We start from the raw sequence: 22,417 nt of genomic DNA on the forward strand, positions 1-22,417 counted from the left end.
AAGGTTAGAAAACTTGTGTTTTCCTTTTACATGATTAGGACAAGTCTCATTTATAGCAGGTTTTTTGATTTGACTGACACTTCGCTTGCTAACTCATTAAATTTTAGGACCTTGGGCAAGTCAACTACCATTTCCTCATCTATAAACACCTTACAGTGCTTTTGAAATAGATCATACATTTGCCAAACATCACACATATGAAGGTGGTGAAGCACTTGGGAGCGGTTCTCTCTCTAGTGATGCCTGCGCTCCTGAGCCTTGAAAGAACTCTTCAGACGACACTGTTCGCAATACCCAGAACATACTATGTCAGTGGAACTACAGAGATTCCTTTTTTGCTCGAAGCTTAAGAAGTACTTCGGAGACGCCCCACCCCCCACCCCAACGCAACCCGGAAGAAAGGAACTTCCGCCACACACAGGGAGGGTGGGCTACAAGGAAAAACCGAACCGGAACCGGAGGGAATGACGCCAGCCTACAGAGGAAGGTGTCCGGAAGCGCTGGGGGACTACAGTTCCCATAAGCCCGCGGGGGCAAGGTGCGGGGCCGACGTCGAGAGAAAACGGACAGGCCTTGCCAGTCATTTGGCTATATCAAGGTAAATGCCGACGTCGCGGCTCCGAGGGAAGAGTGACTTATATTTCGCAACTAGATTTTTACGAGCAATCTTCCCAACCCATCCTAAACCGACAAAACTGACGCTCCCAACAGGCCATGGCACCCCACGCCTACGGCGAGCTTTCTCAGTGCCTACGACGCGGGCATTACGTTCTGCACCGACCTTCTCCATTCCTAGCCTCCGGCGGAGCTGGACGTGGGCTGTGCCTGTCTCCTGGGCGTGGAGAGTGGGTAGTGGAGGTGTTGAGCAGCGGACCACCACCGCTCACCTTTGCTCTCTCCGCGGCTACCCTTGGGGCCAGACGGTGAAAGCTGTCCCAGACTTGTGGGCCAGGGCTAAGCCCTTCCATCCTTGCCCTTAATCCCTCCTTTCTACCCTTTAGCGTGTTACATATCCACAGAAGAGGTCAAGTGACTTCTCCTAGGTCACAGAGAGTAAATGTCAAAAGAAGTTTTGAAGCCACTTTTATGATTCACTCCCTTCCTACAGTTTAACCCCGAGGCTAGGCATTGTGGACCACCGACTCTTGTGTTTTTATGTTCTTTAAACACTAGCGGTATCCAGGGGGCACCTGTAGGACCTGGCATAGAATCCTAGCGCGTCACCAGGCTCGCTATCCTCAGCCCGAACATAAACAAGCACCGGGTTCTCCAAAGACCAACCCCAGCCGGAGCGCCTCGCAGCTTCTTTTGCCCTCCTCTGAGAACGCGCAGCCGGTGCACGTCACCGCGACTGTGCGGGTGGGTGGGGTTTGCTGCACGGCTGCGGTGGCGGCAGAGGCTAGTGGGTCCTCCGGTGACTCTTTGGCGGGGCTGTGGGGTGGCTGCCGGTCGACTGCAAAACTTCTCAGGAATGGGGGGTGTGATTGGTTGGCCAGCATCTTCCGGGTGGGAGAAAGGGTCGGCAATTACGGGCGGCTCGACCTCCAAGGCCTGCTGCTAGAGATGCTCTTCCTCGCGGTGAGTTGTTCGGCTGTTTTTGTTGGCTGGGATGTACGCTTAGACACGCCCCACGAAGGAGGAAGGAACCAGGCCACCTTGGTTGATGTGGCCTTGATTGGGCAGGCAAAGGGGAATTGACCAGCTATGCTCCTGTCTTTAATCCGCGGCTGCGCTCGGTGTTCAGTTTCATGCAGGCTCTTGGGGAAGCTGGTGCTGCTGCTGTTGTGTGATTACCACGGACAGGCCTTGGGACCGAGGCCGGCGCTGGCAGCTGGAGATGGCAGACACACCATCAGTGTATGAAACCAGATTTGAGGCGGCCGTGAAGGTGATCCAGAGTTTGCCGAAAAATGGTACGTGCAGTGGGCTCTCCGTAAAAGACCTTTTCCAGCTGGTTCTAGTCTACCTTATTTAGCGCCCCTCCCATTCTGTCATTAAAAGCAATGTAATTGAAAGAATGGTATTGTATGTTAATTACCGCAGATTTTTGAGGTCAAAGGCGACTTATCACATAATGACTGTGGATTTGGGAAAGTTAAAAACAAAAACGGGGAAGGGATGTCTAGTGCTACCTAACTCAGAAGTGTAATCTGAACCTTCAGAAACTTTGATATGAAGTGAAAGGAAAGAACAACTGTATTCATGTGTAAAATGATTATTTTGACTATGATGTGTCAAGTACGGTTTTCTTTGTGTGTATCCTGGCAACAACTTGTAAAACTTTCTGTAATTTTGTCTGACCAGTGTTAAGGAACTTTTTTCCAATCACTAAATTTTTTTCTTTCAGTGTTCTAAATAGAAAAGCTTGGGAAGAGAGACTTTTACTTTGAAAATTTATATCCATTTGCACTGTGATTTTTTTTTTATAATTTCTTTTTAAAGATTTATGTATTTATTATATGTAAGTAGCTGTCTTCAGACACTCCAGAAGAGGGAGTCAGATCTTGTTACGGATGGTTATGAGCCACCATGTGGTTGATGGGATTTGAACTCCGGACCTTCGGAAGAGCAGTCGGGTGCTCTTACCCACTGAGCCATCTCACCAGCCCCTTGCACTGTGATTTACTTTTCATAATAAATTAGATTAAAATTATCTTAAGCATTGTTATTGTGTGTGCTAGATTTGTAGGCCAAGTCAAACATTACTATATTAGTATAGTATTTAATGTCTTCCCACTTTTCATGTATCATCATTTGGCTAGAAAATGAATAGTAAGCATAGTTCATTTTAGTAAAAAAATTTCAGGCATAGTTTTGGAAGCTTGTAGGGCATGTGTTACCATGTACAAAGCCCTTATTTAGTTCCTGCACCCCTTCAGAAACAGTGGCACAGGCTGTGATCCCAGCTGTTTTGGAGGGTCAAGAGGGCTGGAGTTATGATTTGGTAGTGGAGCACTTGCCTACTGTGTAGAAGCTCTAGGCTCCATGGTGTTTTATGTGTTTGTATTGGAGGAGAACACAGTGAAGACTAAAAGGTAAGTCCCAATAAGCTGAATGAAGGAAGGAGTAATAAGACCAGTGTGGTGATGCCTGCTCAGGGATCCAGGGGCAAAGGCAGTCTGAGCTGGATAATTAGAACCTGTCTCAAAAAACAAAACAAAACAAAACAAAAAAATAACATAAGAACTCAATTAGAGCCGGGTGTGGTGGCGCACGCCTTTAATCCCAGCACTTGGGAGGCAGAGTCAGGTGGATTTCTGAGTTCAAGGCCAGCCTGGTCTACAGAGTGAGTTCCAGGACAGCCAAGGCTACACAGAGAAACCCTGTCTCGAAAAACAAAACAAAACAAAAAAATTGTTTTAAATTTTATTTACATTGGTGTTCTGCTTCCATGTATGTCTGTGTGAGAATGTCAGATCCCCTGGAACTGGAGTTACAGTTATGATCATGAACCGTTATGTGGGCGCTGGGATTTGAACCCAGGTCCTTTGGAAGAGTGGCTAGTGCTCTTAACACCTGAGCCACCTCTCCAGCTCCAGATATTGAGATTTTTAAATGTTCCATTAGAAATATTTATAGGAAGGTATGATTTCAGAGTTTTATGTAAGTAGTGTGTTCACTTCAATAAGCCATGCATTTGATAGGTCTTTGAAAATTGATGTTAGACCCAATCTCTTTCTATTCTTCCTACTTCATTTTTTATATTCTATATATTAAGAAATTTATATATAATGGAATTCAGGCTAGCCAGTTTGGGCTACAAAGCAAGATCCAAGGGTTTTTTTTTTTTTTTTTTTTTTGTATTGAGAAATTGAGATAAACTTGTTAAATGGACCTTGCAACAGATGTGGTGTGCTGCAGCTCAGTGATAGAGGTTGCTAGGGATCTTGAGTTTAATCTTCAAAGAAAAAAGGGTAGGGGGCAGGCATGGCTGGATGACAGAGTAGGTATTTAGCAGGCTTGAAGCTATCAATAACAGAGACAAACCCCCTCCCTCAGGAAAAAGACAAAAAGGCACATGTGCTAGACAACATTTAATGTACTGTCCCTAAAGCTAACTGATATATCTGAACAACATCTGGTACAATGATGTTAAATACTTTTGTAGTTTATTTTTGTTTGTATTTTGTTTTTTAGACAAAAACTTGCTGTGTACCTCAAGCTGGCCTCAAATTTGGGAGATTTTCTTGTTCCTGTTTCTGAGTACTAGGATTATGGATATGCTCTACCATGCATGGCTTATAATACTTTATTTAATTACTTGTTCATTTGTATTTCTTTCTTTATTGGCACTATTGGGGATTGAACCTTGGCCCTTCAACATCTTAAGCAAGTGCTCTACCATTTTGCTGTATTTCCAGAGTTATTTTAAATTATTTGGTTGACTTTGAATTATTTTGCAATGAGATCTTGAAGCTTTTGTTATTTGTTACCTAACTTTTAAAAAGGTTTTATAAAGTCTAAAGTCATGAGGGGTAAGGGGGATTGTTCCTTGTTTAAGAGTGCTTGCTGCTTTTTTAGAAGACCCAAGTTTATTTCCCAGTGCCCATCCCACCTATAACTTCAGCTCTGGGGAATATAATGCCTTCTTCTAGCCTCCACCAGTTCTGGCACGCACATGCTTAGGATGTTGAAGGCCCAAGCTTCAATCCCCAATACTGCCAATAAATAAAGAAATACAAATAAATAAGCAATTAAATAAACAAACTATTATAAACCATGCATGGTAAATCATATCTATAATCCTAGTGCACAAATAAAAATAAAATTACAGGGATGGAGAGATGGCTCACTGGTTAAAAGCAATGACTGCTCTTCCAGAGGTCCTTAGTTTAATTCCCAGCAACCACATGGTGGCTCACAGCCATCTGTAATAGGATCTGATGTCCTCTTCTGGTGTGTCTGAAGACAGCTACAGTGTACTCATATACATAAAATAAATAAATCTTTGAAAAAATAAAATTACAAACAAATCTAAGTTAATTATATAAGGATTGATAGACTCTTAGTTATTAGACATGTAAATTTAAACACATCTGTTGCATATGTCATAGGAACATCTTCAGGACAGAAGTAATGCTGTCTTACACTTAGTATATTTAATATATATTCTCAGTTTTTGTTTGTATACACTGTAATATGTACCATTTACCTATGTCAGTAAATTGTAAATTTTGTTAGCTTACTGAAACTATGAGATGAAGTTGTTTAAGGTTTTTTTATTTCATTTACTGTGTGTATGTATCACTTGTGGAGGTTAGAGGACAACCTATAGGAGTTAATTTTCTTTTTCCATGGTTTCTTGGTTACATGTGCCTTAGATGTGCTCAGCTGTCTCACCCACCTCTCCCTTTTACAGTTTTTGAATTTTTAAATTTAAATTTGTGCTATTAACTCATTCTAACTGTGGTTTTTCTATTTTTATTCTTTGCTCTATAAAAAAATAACTATCTTATTAGAATACTATATCTAAGGAAAAAATCCTGAATGTTGATATATATATATATATATATATATATATATATATATATATATATGTAGTTATTATGGCGATTTTGGAATTAATTATACACTCTTGGCCAAACCTGAACTACTAGTTTTCAATTTGAATATGCTGTAATTTCTTATTTTTTAAAAAAACCTATTAGCTTTTGATTACTGCATATGATGCTTGATATATAGTCTATTATCTTGAAACTATCTTTCTAGTTATTGTTTTTAATAACAATTTTTGCTTTTGAAAAGTATTAAGCACTGGGATGAAGAGATGGCTCAGCAGTTAAGAGTGGTCGCTGATCTTCCAGAGGATCTGAGTTCAGTTCCTAGCACTCACTTCAGGCAGCTCACAGCTTCCTGGGATTCTAGCTAGCATCAGGGAATTCTATGCCTCTGGCCTTTAGCAGGTGTCTGCACTCCCATGCAGATACCCATGAAGATACACACTATCTTAGTGTTTTACTGCTGTGAGGAGACACCATGACCAAGGCAACTCTTCTAAAGGACAACATTAATTGGGGCTGTCTCACAGTTTCAGAGGTTTTGTCCATTTTTTCATGGTGGCATGTAGGGAGACATGGTCCAAGAGAAGGAGCTGAGAGTTCTACATCTTGATCCACAGGCAGCAGAAGGCACAGAGTGCCATATTGACATAGGTGAGTACATAAAACCTCAAAGCCCGCCTCCACAGTGACACACTTTCTCCAACAGGGCCACATGTACTCCATCAAGGCCACACCTCCTAACAATGCCATTCTTTTAGGCCAAGTATTCAAACATACTGGTCTGGGGGACCATTCCTATTCAAGCCACCACACACTTACACATAACGAATAAAGCAAAACCAAGTTATAAACAGAAAAAGGAAAAATGAAATAATAATCTTTATACCTACCTACTATCCAGAAAAATCACCTCTTAACATTTTAATGCGTAATGTGTTGTACTTGGTAGGTGATAGAGTGTTGTTTAGTAGACTATGCTAGCCTGGAACATACTATGTAACCCTGCTGCTCATCCCATGCTGGCCAACTACCTGTGATCCTCTTGCTCTGTTTCCTGTGTCCTGAGATTACTGATATGTATTACTATATTATATACACATGCACACACACTTATTTAGGTATAATTGTATATGGCGTTTTTTTTTTTTTTTTTTTTTTTTAATGTGTGAATGTTCTATCTGATTGTTCGTGTCCTTTTATGTGTCTAGTGCCCATGGCTGCTGGAAGAGGTTGTCAGATACCCTGGAGATAGAGTTATAGATGTTTGTGGGTTTCCATGTAGGTGTTGGGAATGAAATCTAGGGTCTGTGCAGGAACAGCCAGTGCTCTTAACTACTGAGCCATCTCTCCAGCCTCTGTTTATAGCCTTTTAAAGATGCTTTTTTCCTTCCCCCATTTAATAGTAGGTCATGAAACTTCTTACACCTTTAATTATATTTTCCTGCAATACAGTTTTTAGAACTGTAATGAACAATTAGTATTTTAATAGGTATAATAGTTATTTAAAATATTTAAATTTATGGCTTTTATTGAATATTGTAAGTTACAGTACTTGCTTATATAATTTGAGAGTTTTAAATATAAAAATGTTAGATGTGTGGTGATGATGCATGCCTTTAATCCCAGCACTTGGGAGGCAAAGGCAGGTGGATTTCTGAATTTGATGCCAGTATGGTCTACAAATCGAGTTCCAGGACAGCCGGGGCTACAGAGAGAAACCCTGTCTCAAAAATCAGAACAAAAAAACAAACAAAAATAAAAAGATATGATATTAGAAACATAAAAAACCGAAAATTTTAAAATGTATACTAACTTATTATGGAAAGTAAAGCTCCCGTGGGAATTGAGTGGCCCAAGTGAAAAAGCTACATGGTTACATTGGCCAAATTTCAAGTTTTCCCCAGATAAAGGACTTTGGGAGAGCTAGTTAGTTGGGGAACATCAATTTATCCCTCCCTCCCTTCCTCCCTCCCTCCCTCCCTTTCTTCCTTTCTCTTTTTCTCTATTTCTTTCTTTTCATTTTTTTGTTTTTGTCTTTTTGTTTTTCATTTTTCGTTTTTGATTTGGAGACAAGGTTTCTCTGTGTAGCCCTGGCTGTTCTGGAACTCATTCTGTAGACCAGGCTGGCCTCGAACTCATATCCACGTGCCTCTGCCTTCAGATTGCTGGGATAAAGATTTGCACCACTGCCTGATCATCATTAATTTCTTTGAAAATGGTCTTCACATTTTTTTTTTAATGTAACACTTGCTGGCTATTTCAGTTACATCTTTAAAATGGTTGTTAATTTATTTATTGAACTCATACTGTTTTTAAAAGTCTGAACTTGCAGACCTTTTTGAAATCACAGGAGCTGTAGCCCAGGTGTGGTGGTTCCTGCTTTAACTCAGCACTCATGAAGCTGATGCAGGAGCATGGCTGTGAACCTGAAGCCAGTTTGGGTTGCATAACAGGTCCAGGCATGCCTGAGCTGTATCTGAATAAAACCAAACCAAATCAGAAAATTACTAAGTGTGTGTGGCTAAGCTAATACAGGGCTTTATGTTATAAGTGATAGTTCTAAGTGATCTGTGTTTAATGTATGTTTCCCATAGGATCATTCCAACCAACAAATGAAATGATGCTTAAGTTCTATAGCTTCTACAAACAGGCAACTGAAGGACCCTGTAAACTTTCACGGCCTGGATTCTGGGATCCTATTGGAAGATATAAATGGTAATTTCATTTATAGAGCTAAGAAAGACTTTTCATTTAAATGAATTAATTATATAGTTAATGTTTTGTCCATAAAGCTTCCTAGGTATTTCTCACAATTTTATTTTTAAAGAGTTCTTAATATACTTTTACATAATTAGGAAAATCTTGGGGAAGATAGAAAAACAGCAAAATGTCATGAGTAGGTACTTTACAGATAGAAAATTAAGAAAATGTTTGTACTTAGTTTTCCTTTTCTTTTATAGAGGTTCCTTCCTCTACTCCCAGATTAATTTCCCATGTTTGCTGTTGGTAGTACAACTCAGTAATTTTAGCAGTCTGAGTTAGAGGCAGAAGGATCCGGGATTCAAGGGCAGTTTTGGCTACATAGTGAGTATAAGGTCTCCTCCACCCCCCACAAAACAAAACAAAACAAAAAACCCCAACTTTTTCTCTTTGAGCTGCCAAAGAAAACAGTGGCTTTTGTTTGTCAAGAGAATTGTTTGCTTTGAGACTTGAAGGTAATGTGTAACAAGGATGACTCAGGGACTGCCACATTAACTTTGGTCTAAAGTGACTTCTGACCCTTGAGAAGAATGTTGGGTGTAAATGTCATAGCTAAAAGAGTCATGAAATATCTAGATGCTGTTCTATTTTCTAAATTGACTAATACTTGTAAACGTCTTGATAATGTGTAAATATTAACTGCAGATTTACAAGTATCTGACGAAGGTTAACTTTATATTATACTTTATCCGTAGAGTATGGTGGTTAGTGCATCATGCTTTCAAACAATTAAACCATTAAAGTCACAGATGAGGAAATAACTTCCTTCTCCAGATTTGACCTTTGGCAGAGTTAACTGCTTCCAAGAAAAATGTATGAAGACAGGATTTGTGGGGTTTTTTGAGATAGTCTCATTTTAAAACTCACATGTAGCTGAGGATGGCCTAACTTCTGCTTCCCCTCTCCGCCTTCCCAGATTTGGGGTTACAGGCAAGATTACAACCATAAAGTACAGTTGCTAACTTATTCCATGTTTGGGATTGAACCTAGGGCCTTGTGCACGCTAGGCAAGTACTTTTTCTACTTGAACTAGGTCCTTAGTCCTGGCCCATCCTTAGTTCTAATATATAAATTGGTTGCATATTTAAATTAATGGGGGAATTTTAACCAAAATGTTTTTTTGTTTACAACTTGGCTTTCAGAGTTCTTATAATCTTCTAAACTATTCACTACTGTTACTATTCTTTATAATTACATGACATGAAACCTTTTTTTTTTTTTTTTTTTTTTGAGGCTAGAGAGATTGTTCATTGGTTAAGAGCACTTGGTATTCTTGCAGAGAGATCTTGGGTTTGGTTCCTAGCACCCATACTAGATGCCTTACTACTGCTTGGGATTCCAGTTCCAGGGAATATAATTCCCTCTTCTGGCCTGTGAGGGCAATTGCATGTAAATGATACCACATATACACTCAGGCTCACATATATGAACCAAAATAATAAAGGCACACGCCTTTAATCCCAGCCCTCGGGAGGAAGAGGCAGGCAGATTTCTGAGTTTGAGGCCAGCCTGGTCTACAGGACAGCCAGGACTACACAGAGAAACTGTGTCTCGAAAAACGGAAAAAAAAAAAATCTTTGGGGCTGGAGATATGGCTCAGTGGTTAAGTGTGCTTACTTTTGCACAGGACCTAAGTTTAGTTCCCAGAACCCTTATGGTGGCTCACAACTGCCTGTAACCCCTAAGAATCCAACAACCTCTTCTGGCTTCTGTGAGTCCCTGCACACAGTGGTGCACATAAGCTCCTGTAGGTGTACTATACACATGCTAATAAAATTTTAAAAATTCTTAAAACCTTTGAGAGGGTCTTTAGGAAATATTTATGAATAGTTTATGGTCTTCTGTGCTCTATACATGTTAATGGGTTAATGTTTAGTGTTTTCAAATTCTAATTTTTTGACTATTTATTTTACATATATGAGTTCATTGTAGCTATCTTCAGACACACCAGAAAAGTGCATTAGATCCCACTACAGATGGTTGTGAGCCACCATGTGGTTGCTGGTTGAACTTAGGACCTCTGGAACATCAGTCAGTGCTCTTAACCACTGAGCCATGTTGCTAGCCCTAAAATTCTGTTTTTTTTTTTATACTTTCAAAGATGACTATACAAGATGACTATAAAAGGTTCCATACGGCCATTTGCATGCATGTATGTAATGTACTCTGAATACATTCCTTCCATACTCTGGTATGTTCCCCTTGCTCTCTCTTTCCTGAGTCCCCTTGTTCCTCATTTCACTGACCTTTGATGGCATTAGCACAGACATGAGCTTCTGTTCAAGCTTAAGATCTGTAAATGAGAGAAAGCCTGAAATTTGCCTTTCTGAGAGCTGCTTAGTTCACTGCATAGGATCTTCTCTACTCATACTCATTTTCTGCACTTAGCATTACTGCGTTCTTTAATGTCTTCAGGCATGAACTATGATGCCTAGGTCAAAAATCAAGTATTTCTTGTTATTACTTTTGTATTTTCCTTTCTAGGGATGCTTGGAGTTCGCTGGGTGATATGACTAAAGAAGAAGCCATGATTGCATATGTTGAAGAAATGAAAAAGGTAGGGAAAATAATTTATAGCGGAGAAAAAAAAATACTCAAAGGAGCTTGAATTTTACTTTGTGTGTGTGTGTGATAATAGGTGGGATTAAAACCATGCCAGTCAAATCATCTATCTATACTATTAAACTAAATGTCCAGCACCTCTGATTAAATTTTTTTTTTTTTTTTTTTTTTTAAGACAAGGTCTTGTGTAACTTAAGCAGCCTCAGTGTTGACAAGTGACAGAAGATGACCTTATGGACGGGTACCACACAACCCCATTTTATGTAATGTTGGAGATAGAGCTATGGCTTCATGCATGCTGGGGAAGCATTCTGTTAACTGAACTACATGCCCAGTCCTGTCTGATGGTCTTAAATTGCTTTTGAGCATAAAGGAAATCTGTAATAAGGGAATTAGTCTCCCCAATCCCAGAGGATTTTCCACAACTTCTATGTGGAAAATTCAGAATTTTTTGTTTTTTGTTTTTAGTCTTGCCTATACTACCCTGTGTTGTGCCCTTTGTTACAATTTCACAACTCTGATTTAGTAGACTTTAGCATAGAGGGCAGAGTTTAATTCTTCTGCTGTTAGCAGTATCAATAGCATAAACACAAAGGAGTCTTTCAAAAGCAGAGAAAATCAAAAGGCATTGCAGTTTGATAATTGTTTTAAAAAGTTATAATTAGTTATTTGCATGTATATGTGTCATAGTGCATGTAAGACACTCAGGAGACAACTTGTAAGGATTGGTTCTCTCCTTGTATTGTATGGGTGCTCCGTGTTGACCTCAGGTTGTCTACTTTGGCAGCAAGTGCCTTTGCTCACTGAGCCAGCTTGATGACCTTTCTTAACCTCAAATCATGAATAATTTTCAAGATACATTTATATAATTCAGTTGAACTGACAGTAATCTTTATTCATTTTTTTTCTATTCAGTTTTATAAAGTAATGGTTTAGCCACAGTTTAACGTGAGAAAGGGAACAAGTAATTACAATTACTTGTACTTGTAATTCTAGCATCCTGGACTCTTAGGCAGGAGGATCTCTATGAGTTCAATACCAACCTGGCCTACATAGGGAGTTCCAGGACAGTTGGGGCAACAAAGTGAGAGATCTGTGTACCTCCAGCCCCCCAAAACAATACCAACAACAAACCCCAAACCTAAAAACAAATGGATGATTCTAAATTGTCCCATAGTCTTGAAGGTGTCAAAGTGTTTATCAATTCCCGCTTTTTGTTCTTTTAGAAACTTCCTTAGTATCAAACAGTGGCTATGAGGGGATTTTATTCTAGTGCTATGCCACACCCGTTTTTGATGTACAACTTAAAGATTCTCACATAGTTTTACATGAAGCTTGTGTCTTTGAATGAGAATACTTTTTTTTTTTTTTTTTGGTTTTTCGAGATAGGGTTTCTCTGTATAGCCCTGGCTGTCCTGGAACTCACCTTGTAGAATACTTTTAAAATAAAAAAATATTTTCTTTATGTGTATGTGTGTGTGCCTGAGTGTTTTGTGGAGCACATACATATTGGAGCCCTCAGAGGGTAGAAGTGGAGCGACAGATGTTTGTAAGCTACCCCGTAGGTGCTGGGGTCTGAACCTGGGTCCCCTTTAAGAGTATCAAGTTTACTTTAGGTGAGCCATCTCTCCAGCCCCAGAAAAACTTTTAGATATTTAGTATATACATCTTTAATTTGCTTGAAAAAAATGTAGTCTATATACATTGTATATATTTCCTTTGGGATATGTGCTAATGAATTTCAAATCTGAAAATTATTGACAAACTGGAAAAAGATTTTATATACCTACAGATCAATTTAATAGTTAGTGATTTTACAGTATTCCTTTCTCTTACTTACAGATTATTGAAACTATGCCCATGACTGAGAAAGTGGAAGAGTTGCTGCATGTTATAGGTCCATTTTATGAGATTGTAGAAGACAAAGAGAGCAGGAAGAGCTCTGACTTGACCTCAGGTTGTATGATTTTTGTTTCTTTTTAAGACACACCATCTCATGGCTTCTAACTCACCAGGTTCCTGCCTTACTGCCCTGTGCCCTGGGATTACAGGCATGTTTACTCCCACATAATGCTCTTTTATTTCTCCCCCTTAACTCGGCAGCTGATGTATTATGCATACACTAACACCTATATGTCTAATTTTCTCTTTTACTTTCACATGCCAGTCCGATTGGAGAAAATCTCTAAGTATTTAGAAGGTAGGAATAATGAAATCCATGTAAAACTTCTGTTTAACTTTCCAAGGCAGTGGTGCTGGAGTGATGGCTCATTGGTTAAGAACACGTCCTATTTTGCAGAGGAGCAAGTATGATTCCCAGCACCTATGTCAGGCAGCTTATACCTGCCTATTACTCCGGCTCTAAGGTGTCACTGGATGCCATCTTGGCTTTGTGGCCACCTCCACACACACATGGAATACCCTCATACCCACATACCCTCAAACATAAAAGTAAAGATAGGTAATGGGGTTGAAGAGATGGCTGGCTGAGTGGCTAAGAGCACTGACTGCTCTTCCAGAAGTGCTGGGTTCGCTTTTAGCACTGACATGGTGCCTCACAATTGTCTCTAACTCTAGTTCTACAGAATCTGTGTCCTCTTTTGGCCTCTGAGGGTACCAGGCATGCAAATGGTGCATAGATATATGTGCAGGCAAAACACCCAAACATAAAATTAAATAACTAAAGACAACTAATAGAAAAATAAATAATAAAAAGTTTACGGGGGAATAATTCTGTATACATACATAAAATATAAATGTATCATCTAGAAATTGTGTGCTGTGGATGGCCCTGATGCTGTTGTATTTTGATGTTAATTCCATTTTCCCAGGTGGGGTTGTCTGGAATGAGTCACATACTCAGGTGACTTCTTGTGAACCATCCCCTAATGAATAAAGGAGTCAATCAGTGGGCGAGTAGGCAGGACTTCTGGGTTGGTTTGTATCTCTGGCTGGCCTAGAAATCATAAGAGATTCATCTGCCCCAGCCTCCTAAGTACTGGGATTAAAATTTCTGCCATCATACCTGAGATTATTTTTTCTTCTTGTTTCTGGTATTCATAATTTTCTGTATATACGAGTGTGCCATATATAGCAGCTTATTTTTACAAATTATTTTTAAATTTTATATATATGGATATCTTGTCTGGAAGTGTTTGTGGACCACTTGTATGCCTGGTGCCCTTAGAGGGCAGAAGAGGGCATCAGATCCCCTGGAACTGGAGTTGCAGATGATTGTGAGCCACTGTGTGGGTACTGGGAGTTGAACCCCGGACCTTTTGAAGAATATACAGTGTTCTTAACTATGGACCCATCTCTCCAGCTCCTAGATCATTTAGTAAAAAGATTTATTTATTTGTATTTTACATGTATGGGTGTTTTGTCTGCATGTGTACCTGTGTACCACTTGTGTGCCTAGTGCCTGGGGAGGCAGAAGAGGGCATCATATCTCTTGGAACCTCAGTCTCCATGATTATGAGCAACCACTTATGAGTATGTGGGCTCTCGGCATAGAATCCAGATATTAAGCAGCCAGTGCTGTTAACCGCTGTGCCAGTCTCTCAAGGTGTTTTGCTCTGTGAGGTTAAGGAAGTTCTGTTGTATTCTTTGTTTCTTTACCACTTTTATTTTATTATTTTTTTATTACTTTATTTTTTTACAGTCCAATCGTTACCTCCCTCCAAATCCTCCCTCCCACACGCCACCACATCCCTGCTCCCCAGGCCTCCCAACTCCATGGGGCCTCAAGTCTCTCGAGTGTTAGGTGAGATTTCTCCCACTAAGGACAGAGCAGGCAGTCCTCTGCTATACGTGTGTTGGGAGCCTTGGACCAGCTCCTGTAAACTGCCTGTTTGGTGGCTCAGTGTCTGAGAGATCTCAGGGGTCCGGGTTAATTGAGATTGCTGGTCTCCCTATGGGGTCACCCTCCTCCTCAGCTTCTTCCAGCCTCGGTTGGGTGTGAGTATCTGCGTCTGTCTCAGTCAGCTGCTTGTTGGGCCTCTTGGAGGACAGTCACGCTAGGCTCCTGTTTTTAACATTAGTAATAGTGTCTGGCCTTAGATCCCAAGTTGAGCTGGTCACCGGACCACCTTTCCCTCAGTCTCTTCTCCATTTTTGTTCCTTCAGTCCTTTTATACAGGAACAATTCTGGGTCAGAGTTTTTGACCTGAATGGCAACCCCATCCCTCTACTTGATGCCCCCTGTCTTTCTACTGGAGGTGGACTCTACAAGTTCCCTCTCCCCACTGTTGGGCATTTCATCTAAGGTCCCTCCCTTTGAGTCCTGAGAGTCTCTCACCTTCTAGGTCTCTGGTACTTTCTAGAGGGTCCCCCACCTTCCATCCCCAAGGTTGCATATTTCTATTCATTCTGCTGGCCCTCCTGTTCTCCCTCCCAAGTGGGATTGAAGCATCCTCCCTTGAGCCCTTCTGCTGTTAACCTTTTTGAGTTCTGTGGATTCTATCCTGGGTATTCTGTTCTTTCTTGGCTAATAGCCATTTATTAGAGAGACCATGCATGTCCTTTTGGGTCTGAGTTACCTCACTCAGGATGATATTTTTTAGTTCCATGCATTCGCCTGCATAATTCATAATGCTCTCATTCTTAATAGCTGAATAGTATTCCATTGTATAAATAAACTACATTTTTCTGTACTCATTCTTCTGCTGTGGGACATTTGAATTGTTTCCAGCTTCTGGCTATCACAGATAAGGCTGCTAAGAACATAGTACAGCATTTGCCCCTGTGGGTGGTTGTGAGCCACCATGTGGTTGCTAGGATTTGAACTCAATGACTCAGTCATTGCTTTTAACCACTGAACTATCTCATCAGCCCTGTGGGGTTCTTGTTACATTTGATGAAGATGTCTACTGGTGGATTTTCTTTGTGTGTGTGTGTGTGTGCGCACTTGTTTTAACTTTTTCTTGTTCTTATTTTAACAATGAAAATGAAAAAAAAAAGTGCTGTTATGCTTAGCATACACAAGATCCTAGGAAAAAGGCCTTTGGTATGTAATATAGTAAATACCTGAGGACTGGGAGTGAACATTATTCGTAGAATACTTGCCTATCATGGGATAAGACCCATAGTTTGTTTCTTAGAACTACAAAACAAACTGGAGATGACATGTTTCTATAATAGAAAATAGGTTTGAAGTGTTAGTCTTTTGTTTGATTAGTTAGGTGGACTTAAATAAGAATGGAGGCCTTATTGGGTGGTGGTGGCGTGGCACGCCTTTAATCTCAGCACTCTGGAGGCAGAGGCAGGCAGATCTTAGTCTGTGTACCCCAAACCCTAAAGATAAGAAAATAAATAAATAAATAAAGTGAATAGTGCCTGATTCAGCAGCACAGTGCTAAACTAAATAATGCAGTGATTAGCACAGCCCCGTGCAAGGATGATGGTACAGATTCCTGTAGCGTTCTCTGTCTAATAGAAAGACATTAGCTGGGTGGGCTGTGTGCCTGTCATTCTAGCACTTTGGAAGCAGAGGCAGGACTACTACAAGTTTGAGCCCAGTCTGATCTACAACGTAAGTTCTAAACCAACCAGGGCTGTAGTGTGAGGCTTTATCTAACAAATGATTAAAATGGAGTCCAACTATGCTATTAAGGAGACTGTTGATAGGGCTAAAAATAGTATATTGATGTTTTCAATAGGCTAGCAAATTGTTTTTCATTTACTATGTATGTAGGTCATTTATCTCCAACTTTTCCAATTGATGTCAATTTTAAAATTAATTTTCCCTTGGCTTTCAAAAGGATAGTTAAGACTGTGTTATAGTTTTTGTTGTAAACTGGTAATTGAAGAAATTTGTGTAGTTATAAATGTATAGAGTTGTCATCATTTCTATATGCTTGGCCTAGCGAGTGTCACTATTAGGAGGTGTTGCCTTGTTTTAGGTGTGTCACTGTGGGCATGGGCTTAAGACCCTCACCCTAGCTGCCTGCAAGTTAGTCTTTCACTAGCAGCCTTTAGATGAAGATGTAGATCTCTCAGTTCCTCCTGTACCATGCCTGCCTAGATGCTGCCATGCTCCCACCTTGATGATAATGGACTGAATCTCTGAACCTGTAAGCCAGCCCCAGTTAAATGTTGTCCTTTATAAGATGTGCCGTGGTTATGGTGTCTGTTTATAGCAGTAAAACCCTAAGACAGAAGTTGGTGCCAGGGATCTGGGTATTGCTGTGATAGGCCTGACCATGCTTTTGTTTGGAAGAATGTGGATTTGGGGACTTTGGATTTGGCAAGCAGTGGGATGCTTTAAATGGGGCTTAATGACTATCCTAGTAGGAATATGGAAGACTTTGTTACTGAGAGTAACTTGAATTGTGTGGACCTGACCCAACAGGTTTCTGTGGAGAATTTCAATATGTGTCCTAAAGACTGTTTTTATGGTTTTTTGTTTTGTTTTGTTTTTTTTTTTTTTTTTTTTTTTTTTTTTTTTTATTAATGAAAATGAATACACCGTGGCACTTTGTGTAGAGTCTGCCTGAAGCTAAGGTGAAAAGACTCAGATTAATTGCATTGACAAAGGAAGTCTCGGAAACAGCCATCATGGACTTTGTTCTCTGGTTAAGTCTCATGAAGAACATTTTAAACAAGCATAGCAAGCTGAGAAAGGGGAAATATAAAATATATGGTTCAGATATTAAAAGAGGCACTAGGAAGTGAAATGGTGCTGAATCCTGTATTCAAAGATATTAAATTGAATTAAGGGACTAGTAACCTTGGGGCAAGATCCCACCCAGCTAAATTTAGGTCCAGGCATGGTAGTACAAGCCTTTAATCCCAGAAGGCAATGACAAGAGATCTGTGAGTTCAAGGTCAGCCTGAGACAGAGCAAATTCTAGGTGAAGAAAAATTTATATTCAGGGTTGGTAGACCACACCTTTAATCCTACTGTTTAGGAGGCAGGCATGTTGAAATTCTGAGTTCAGTCTACAGAGCAAGTTCTAGGACAGCCAAACTTAGGCAGTGAAGGAGTTGGAAAACAGAAAGCTGGTGATAATGTAATAGAACAAGGGAGCCATGTTCCAGCCCCAGCAAGCGGCAGAACTGTGTAGCGTTGGCCATGTGGCTTGGACTTTAGAGTGAAAAATAGAAGGAACTACTGGGACAATTGGTGCCAGTTAGCTGGAGCTAAGAAATTAGTGGTGATTAAGAAGAGACCAGCATCACTGAGTTGAAATTGTCTGGGAAGTGTTTTCTGAGAGCACAAAGAAGCTGTGTTCCAGTTAGCCAAGGTTGTACCTTGTGCTGCAGCTCTACTTGGTAATGTGTAAGAGTCACTTGGTGGTACTGTTTTTTTTTTCTTAAATGTGTGAGTGTTTTGCCTTTGTGTATGTAAGTGGAACTGGAGTTATGGACAGCTACAAGCCACCATGTGGGTACCAAAACTTGGAAGGATAGCTAGTTCTCTTAACCTCTGACCCATGTTTTCATTTAATGTTTTAGATCTTGGTAATGTCCTGACCTCTTCAAATGCCAAAGCGGTTAATGGTAAGGCAGAGAGCAGCGATAGTGGAGCTGAGTCTGAGGAAGAAGAGGCCCAAGGAGAGTTAAAAGGAGCAGAGCAGAGTGGCAGTGATGGTAGGTGTCGGGTAACCTGGTTAGTACAGCTAATAATTTTGTACTTTGTAAGATAAAAGGACAAGAAAACATTTGTGCTGATTTTTGAAAAAAATTGTATGTGATTAATGCATGTGGCAGCATTTGGGGTATTGACTGTTCTATCAGGGTTTTCAGTGAATCAAAATGTTCTGTTAAGTGGATGCTCACAGTCATCTATTGGATGGAACTCAGGGCCCCTAATGAAGGAGCTAGAGAAAGTACCCAAGAAGCTAAAGGGGTCTGCAACCCTATAGGAGGAACAACAATATGACCTAACCAGTACCTCCAGAACTGTGTCTCTAGCTGCATATGTAGCAGAGGATGGCCTAGTCCGCCATCAATGGGAGGAGAGGCCTTTGGTCTTGCAAAGATCATATGCCCCAGTACAGGGGAATGTCAGGGCCAGGAAGCAGGAGTGGGTGGGTTGGGGAGCAGGGCAGGGGGAGGATATAGGGGACTTTCGGGATAGTATTTGAAGTGTAAATGAAGAAAATATCTAATTAAAAAAAAAAGTTCTGTTATGGAATATCCAGGCAGCCAGCCTTAATGAATCATAAATCAAATAGGAATTAACTTAGGGTGGACAAGAGTACCTACTTTTCCAAATGTTCAGCATACAATGACATATAATTAAGAAAAGGGTATTTACTTTTATTATGTGTATGCGTGTTTTGTCTGCATGTGTGTCTGTGTACTATGTGTGTGCAGTACCCTCAGAGGCCAGAAAAGGGAATTTGGGACTAGAATTACAGATGGTTGTGAGATGCCATGTGGGTATAGGGAATATAACCTAGGCCCTCTGGAAGAGCAACCAATGTTCTTAATTGCTGAGCCATCTCTCTATTCCAGTACTTATAATTTTAATTTTTTTGGAAACGCTGCCTCAGTTATCCTAGGCTGACCTTGAATATGTTCTGTAGCTGAGGATGACCTTGAACTTCTGATCCTCCTACCTCCAGTCTCCTTGCTGGATTACAAGTGGGTGCTGTCATGCTTAGTTTATGCATTGTTGATATTATTTATGATGTTACTTTTAGAATAGACATATGTATATGTACTTTAGCACTCTATCAAAATTCTTTAGCATTCTATCAAAAATAAAATGGAATTTAGAAGATAGAATATAGGCATAAACTTCTTTTCTCTTGCTGAGAATTGAATGCAAGGCCTTGCACATTCTAGGCAAACATTCTACCCTGAGCTATGTGCTCATTTCTAAGTATTTTGAGACTGAATCTCACTATGTAGCTCAGGTTGACTCCAAATTTAACAATTCTCCTGATTCTGCCTCTAGAGTGTTGAGATTACATTGTGTCACTTGGTCACCTCAGGCATAAATTTTGATGGAGTATTGGTATCACAGAATACCTATTCTGATGCCCTATTAGTAGAAGGGCGAGAAATTCTAATTATAGAGATACTAAGACTGCACAGCTTAGGTTTGCTTTCACACTCTGTCCTTCATGTATCAGTTTATTAGTCTGGTAGTCTTGTTCATTTCTAGGTTTTCAGAGCAGTTTGTCTGTCTGAGGTAGAAACATTAGGACACTATTGTAGGGGTTGGAGAGGAGGCTCAGTGATTACGCTGCTTTTCCAGAGGACCTGTGTGCATAGCCCAGTATCCACATGGAGCCTCACAGCCATCTGCATTCCCATCTTCAGGGAGATCTAATGCTCTCTCCTTGCTTCCTAGGGCACCAGGCTTGCACATACATGCAGGCAGAACACCCATATACATAAAAATAAGATGAAAATAGATTCAACTTTCCTTTTGATTTTTAGAGACAGGTTATCTATGTGTAGTCCTGGCTGTCTGGAACTTGCTAAATAAACCAGGCCTCAAAATCACAAAGATTGCCCTGCCTCTGTTTTTAAGTGTTAGGATGAAAGGTGTCTGCCACCAAGATTGTGTGTGTGTGTGTGTGTGTGTGTGTGTGTGTGTGTGTGCATTTTAACAAATTTATTTATTTACCTTTTGTTTGTGTGTACGTTTGTACGCATGTGCTCATACATGCATGCATCAGTGTCTGTGTGTTTGTATGCTGTAGTGCACACACATATGGACATCAGACCACAGCTTTTTGGGGTCAGATCTCTCCTTCTATCATATGGGACCTGGGGATTGAACTCAGGTCATCAAACTTTACAGCAAGTACATTTACTTGTTGAATTACTTATCTCTATGTTTGAAGCCAGGTTTGTTGACTTATTCTGATAGGCAGGAGGCAGAGACTACAGGATTGCTATGATTTTAAGGCAAGGCTGAATTACAAAGTGAATAGTAGAACATTTAAGGCTACATAGTGAAACCATTTCTCAGAAAACCCAAAACGGGTTTTTCATGGTGGTGGATCCCTTTAATTTCAATGATTGGGAGGCAGTCTCTAGGAGTAGTGCTGTAACCTACAGAAACCAAAGGAAAGAGCAAGATAGTATTTTTTTTTTTTTTTTACCATATGGAGATTTATTTTATTTTTGTGTGAGTCTGTGTGAGTGTATTGTTGCCTACAGAGCCAGCAGAAGGTATTGGATCCTCTGGAGCAGGAGCTCTAGGTAGTTGTGAGTCTGACATGGGTGCTGGACAATTTCTGTTGCCCAAGATGATGAAGATGATGAGGATGAGGAGGAAGAGGAGGAAAAGGAAGAAGAGGAGGAGTGGAGGGGAATGGGAGCATTTTGAAAAGTTAATGTGAATTTTGGGTGAGCTTTGATATGTAGTAGTTCCTTTTGCAAGGAGCCATCCATTTCTCCTATCTAGATGGGAAACCATTTAGAGGATTTTGGTAGTTTGGGAATTGACTAGTGATTCTAGAAAAAAAAATTTTTTTTTTCTTTCTATGTAGACCAGGCTGGCCTTGAACTCAGAATCCATCTACTTCTGCCTCTTGAATGCTGGGATTAAAAAAAACTAAGTCATTATGCCTGGCTGCTAGGTACTTTCGTACATCTCTCTCTCTCTCTCTTTTTTCATACAAGATAAGAAAATGATGAAGAAATCAACAGATAAGAATTTGGAAATAATTGTTACCAATGGCTATAAAGATAGCTTTGGTCAGGATATACAGAGTGACATTCACACTGATTCTTCCCGGAGCACCAGAAGCAGTGAAGATGAAAAGCTTGGAGATCAGAGCTCGCAGCAGACAGGAAACACCATTGTCTGTGTTCACCAAGGTATTGTCCTCAAGTGACCCTCTCTAATCATTTTCCAACAGTTAAAACACTCTTAATAGTTCTAGGATGTTTAGAAATCATTTAGGAGTTAAATTTTCATGTTTAGTAATGTCTTCTTAGGGTTTGTTAATACTGTAAGGGTTAGTTACTTTGAAGCACAGTGAATTACATTTGTTTCATTTTCAGCTTGTTCATAGTATGTGGTGTATGTACCATGGTAAGTCTGTGGAGGGTCTGTGAGGTCAGGAAGGACAAGTTGAGTTTCTACCACGTGAGTTCTGGGGACTGAATTTAGGTTGGCTGCCAGCTCCACTAGTCTCTGGTATATTTTGTTAGGACCACGCTCTGTAGACCTGGTAGCCTAGAACTGCTGCTCATTCTCCTGCCTTAACTGCCTGAGTCTGGCTGAGACTTGCTCAGTTAAGTAGATATAAAGTTTTGGAAGCTTATTTAAAAAAAAAAAACAAAAAACCATGACTTGGAACCAGGTGTAGTGGAGTATCTGTAACTTCAGAAGCTGAGGCAGGAACCTTGTAGATTTGAGACCATTCTGGGAGACAGATTTCTCTCCCAGGATGAGTATAATGCTGAATTTTGAAAAATAGAATGAAAATATATTTTTCTTGTCTTAGAGTATAGTTACACTGTCTGGACATTTGTTCGTATTTAGATACAAATGAAGATCCCAGTGAGGATGCTTCAGGAGTACATCATTTAACAAGTGATTCAGATAGTGAAGTGTACTGTGATTCTATGGAGCAACTTGGACAAGAAGAGTATTATTTAGGTGGTGATCCTACTCAGCACTT

General features: G+C 40.2%; 1 protein-coding gene across 6 annotated transcripts in view; it reads left to right on the top strand.

Moving 5' to 3' along the window:
- Nucleotides 1-524: 524 nt before the first annotated feature.
- Nucleotides 525-22,417, top strand: part of Acbd5 (acyl-CoA binding domain containing 5) — a 43,392-nt gene continuing 21,499 nt past the window's right edge. Inside the window, exons 1-9 of one of the 6 annotated variants that reach the window (XM_029536857.1) lie at nt 525-598; nt 1,745-1,913; nt 8,096-8,216; nt 10,746-10,818; nt 12,666-12,780; nt 12,991-13,023; nt 18,279-18,413; nt 21,411-21,608; nt 22,279-22,395. In XM_029536857.1, coding sequence (XP_029392717.1) covers nt 1,838-1,913; nt 8,096-8,216; nt 10,746-10,818; nt 12,666-12,780; nt 12,991-13,023; nt 18,279-18,413; nt 21,411-21,608; nt 22,279-22,395 — 868 coding nt within the window. In that variant the 5' untranslated portion in view covers nt 525-598; nt 1,745-1,837. Of the gene's footprint in view, nt 599-1,406; nt 1,579-1,744; nt 1,914-8,095; nt 8,217-10,745; nt 10,819-12,665; nt 12,781-12,990; nt 13,024-18,278; nt 18,414-21,410; nt 21,609-22,278; nt 22,396-22,417 lie in introns of those variants that run through there. The other 5 variants (XM_029536855.1, XM_029536853.1, XM_029536858.1 and 2 more) reach the window with 5 other exon arrangements.

Source organism: Mus pahari, chromosome 3 (genome assembly GCF_900095145.1).
Source record: "Mus pahari chromosome 3, PAHARI_EIJ_v1.1, whole genome shotgun sequence".
In the NCBI taxonomy this organism is placed as follows: Eukaryota; Metazoa; Chordata; class Mammalia; order Rodentia; family Muridae; genus Mus; species Mus pahari.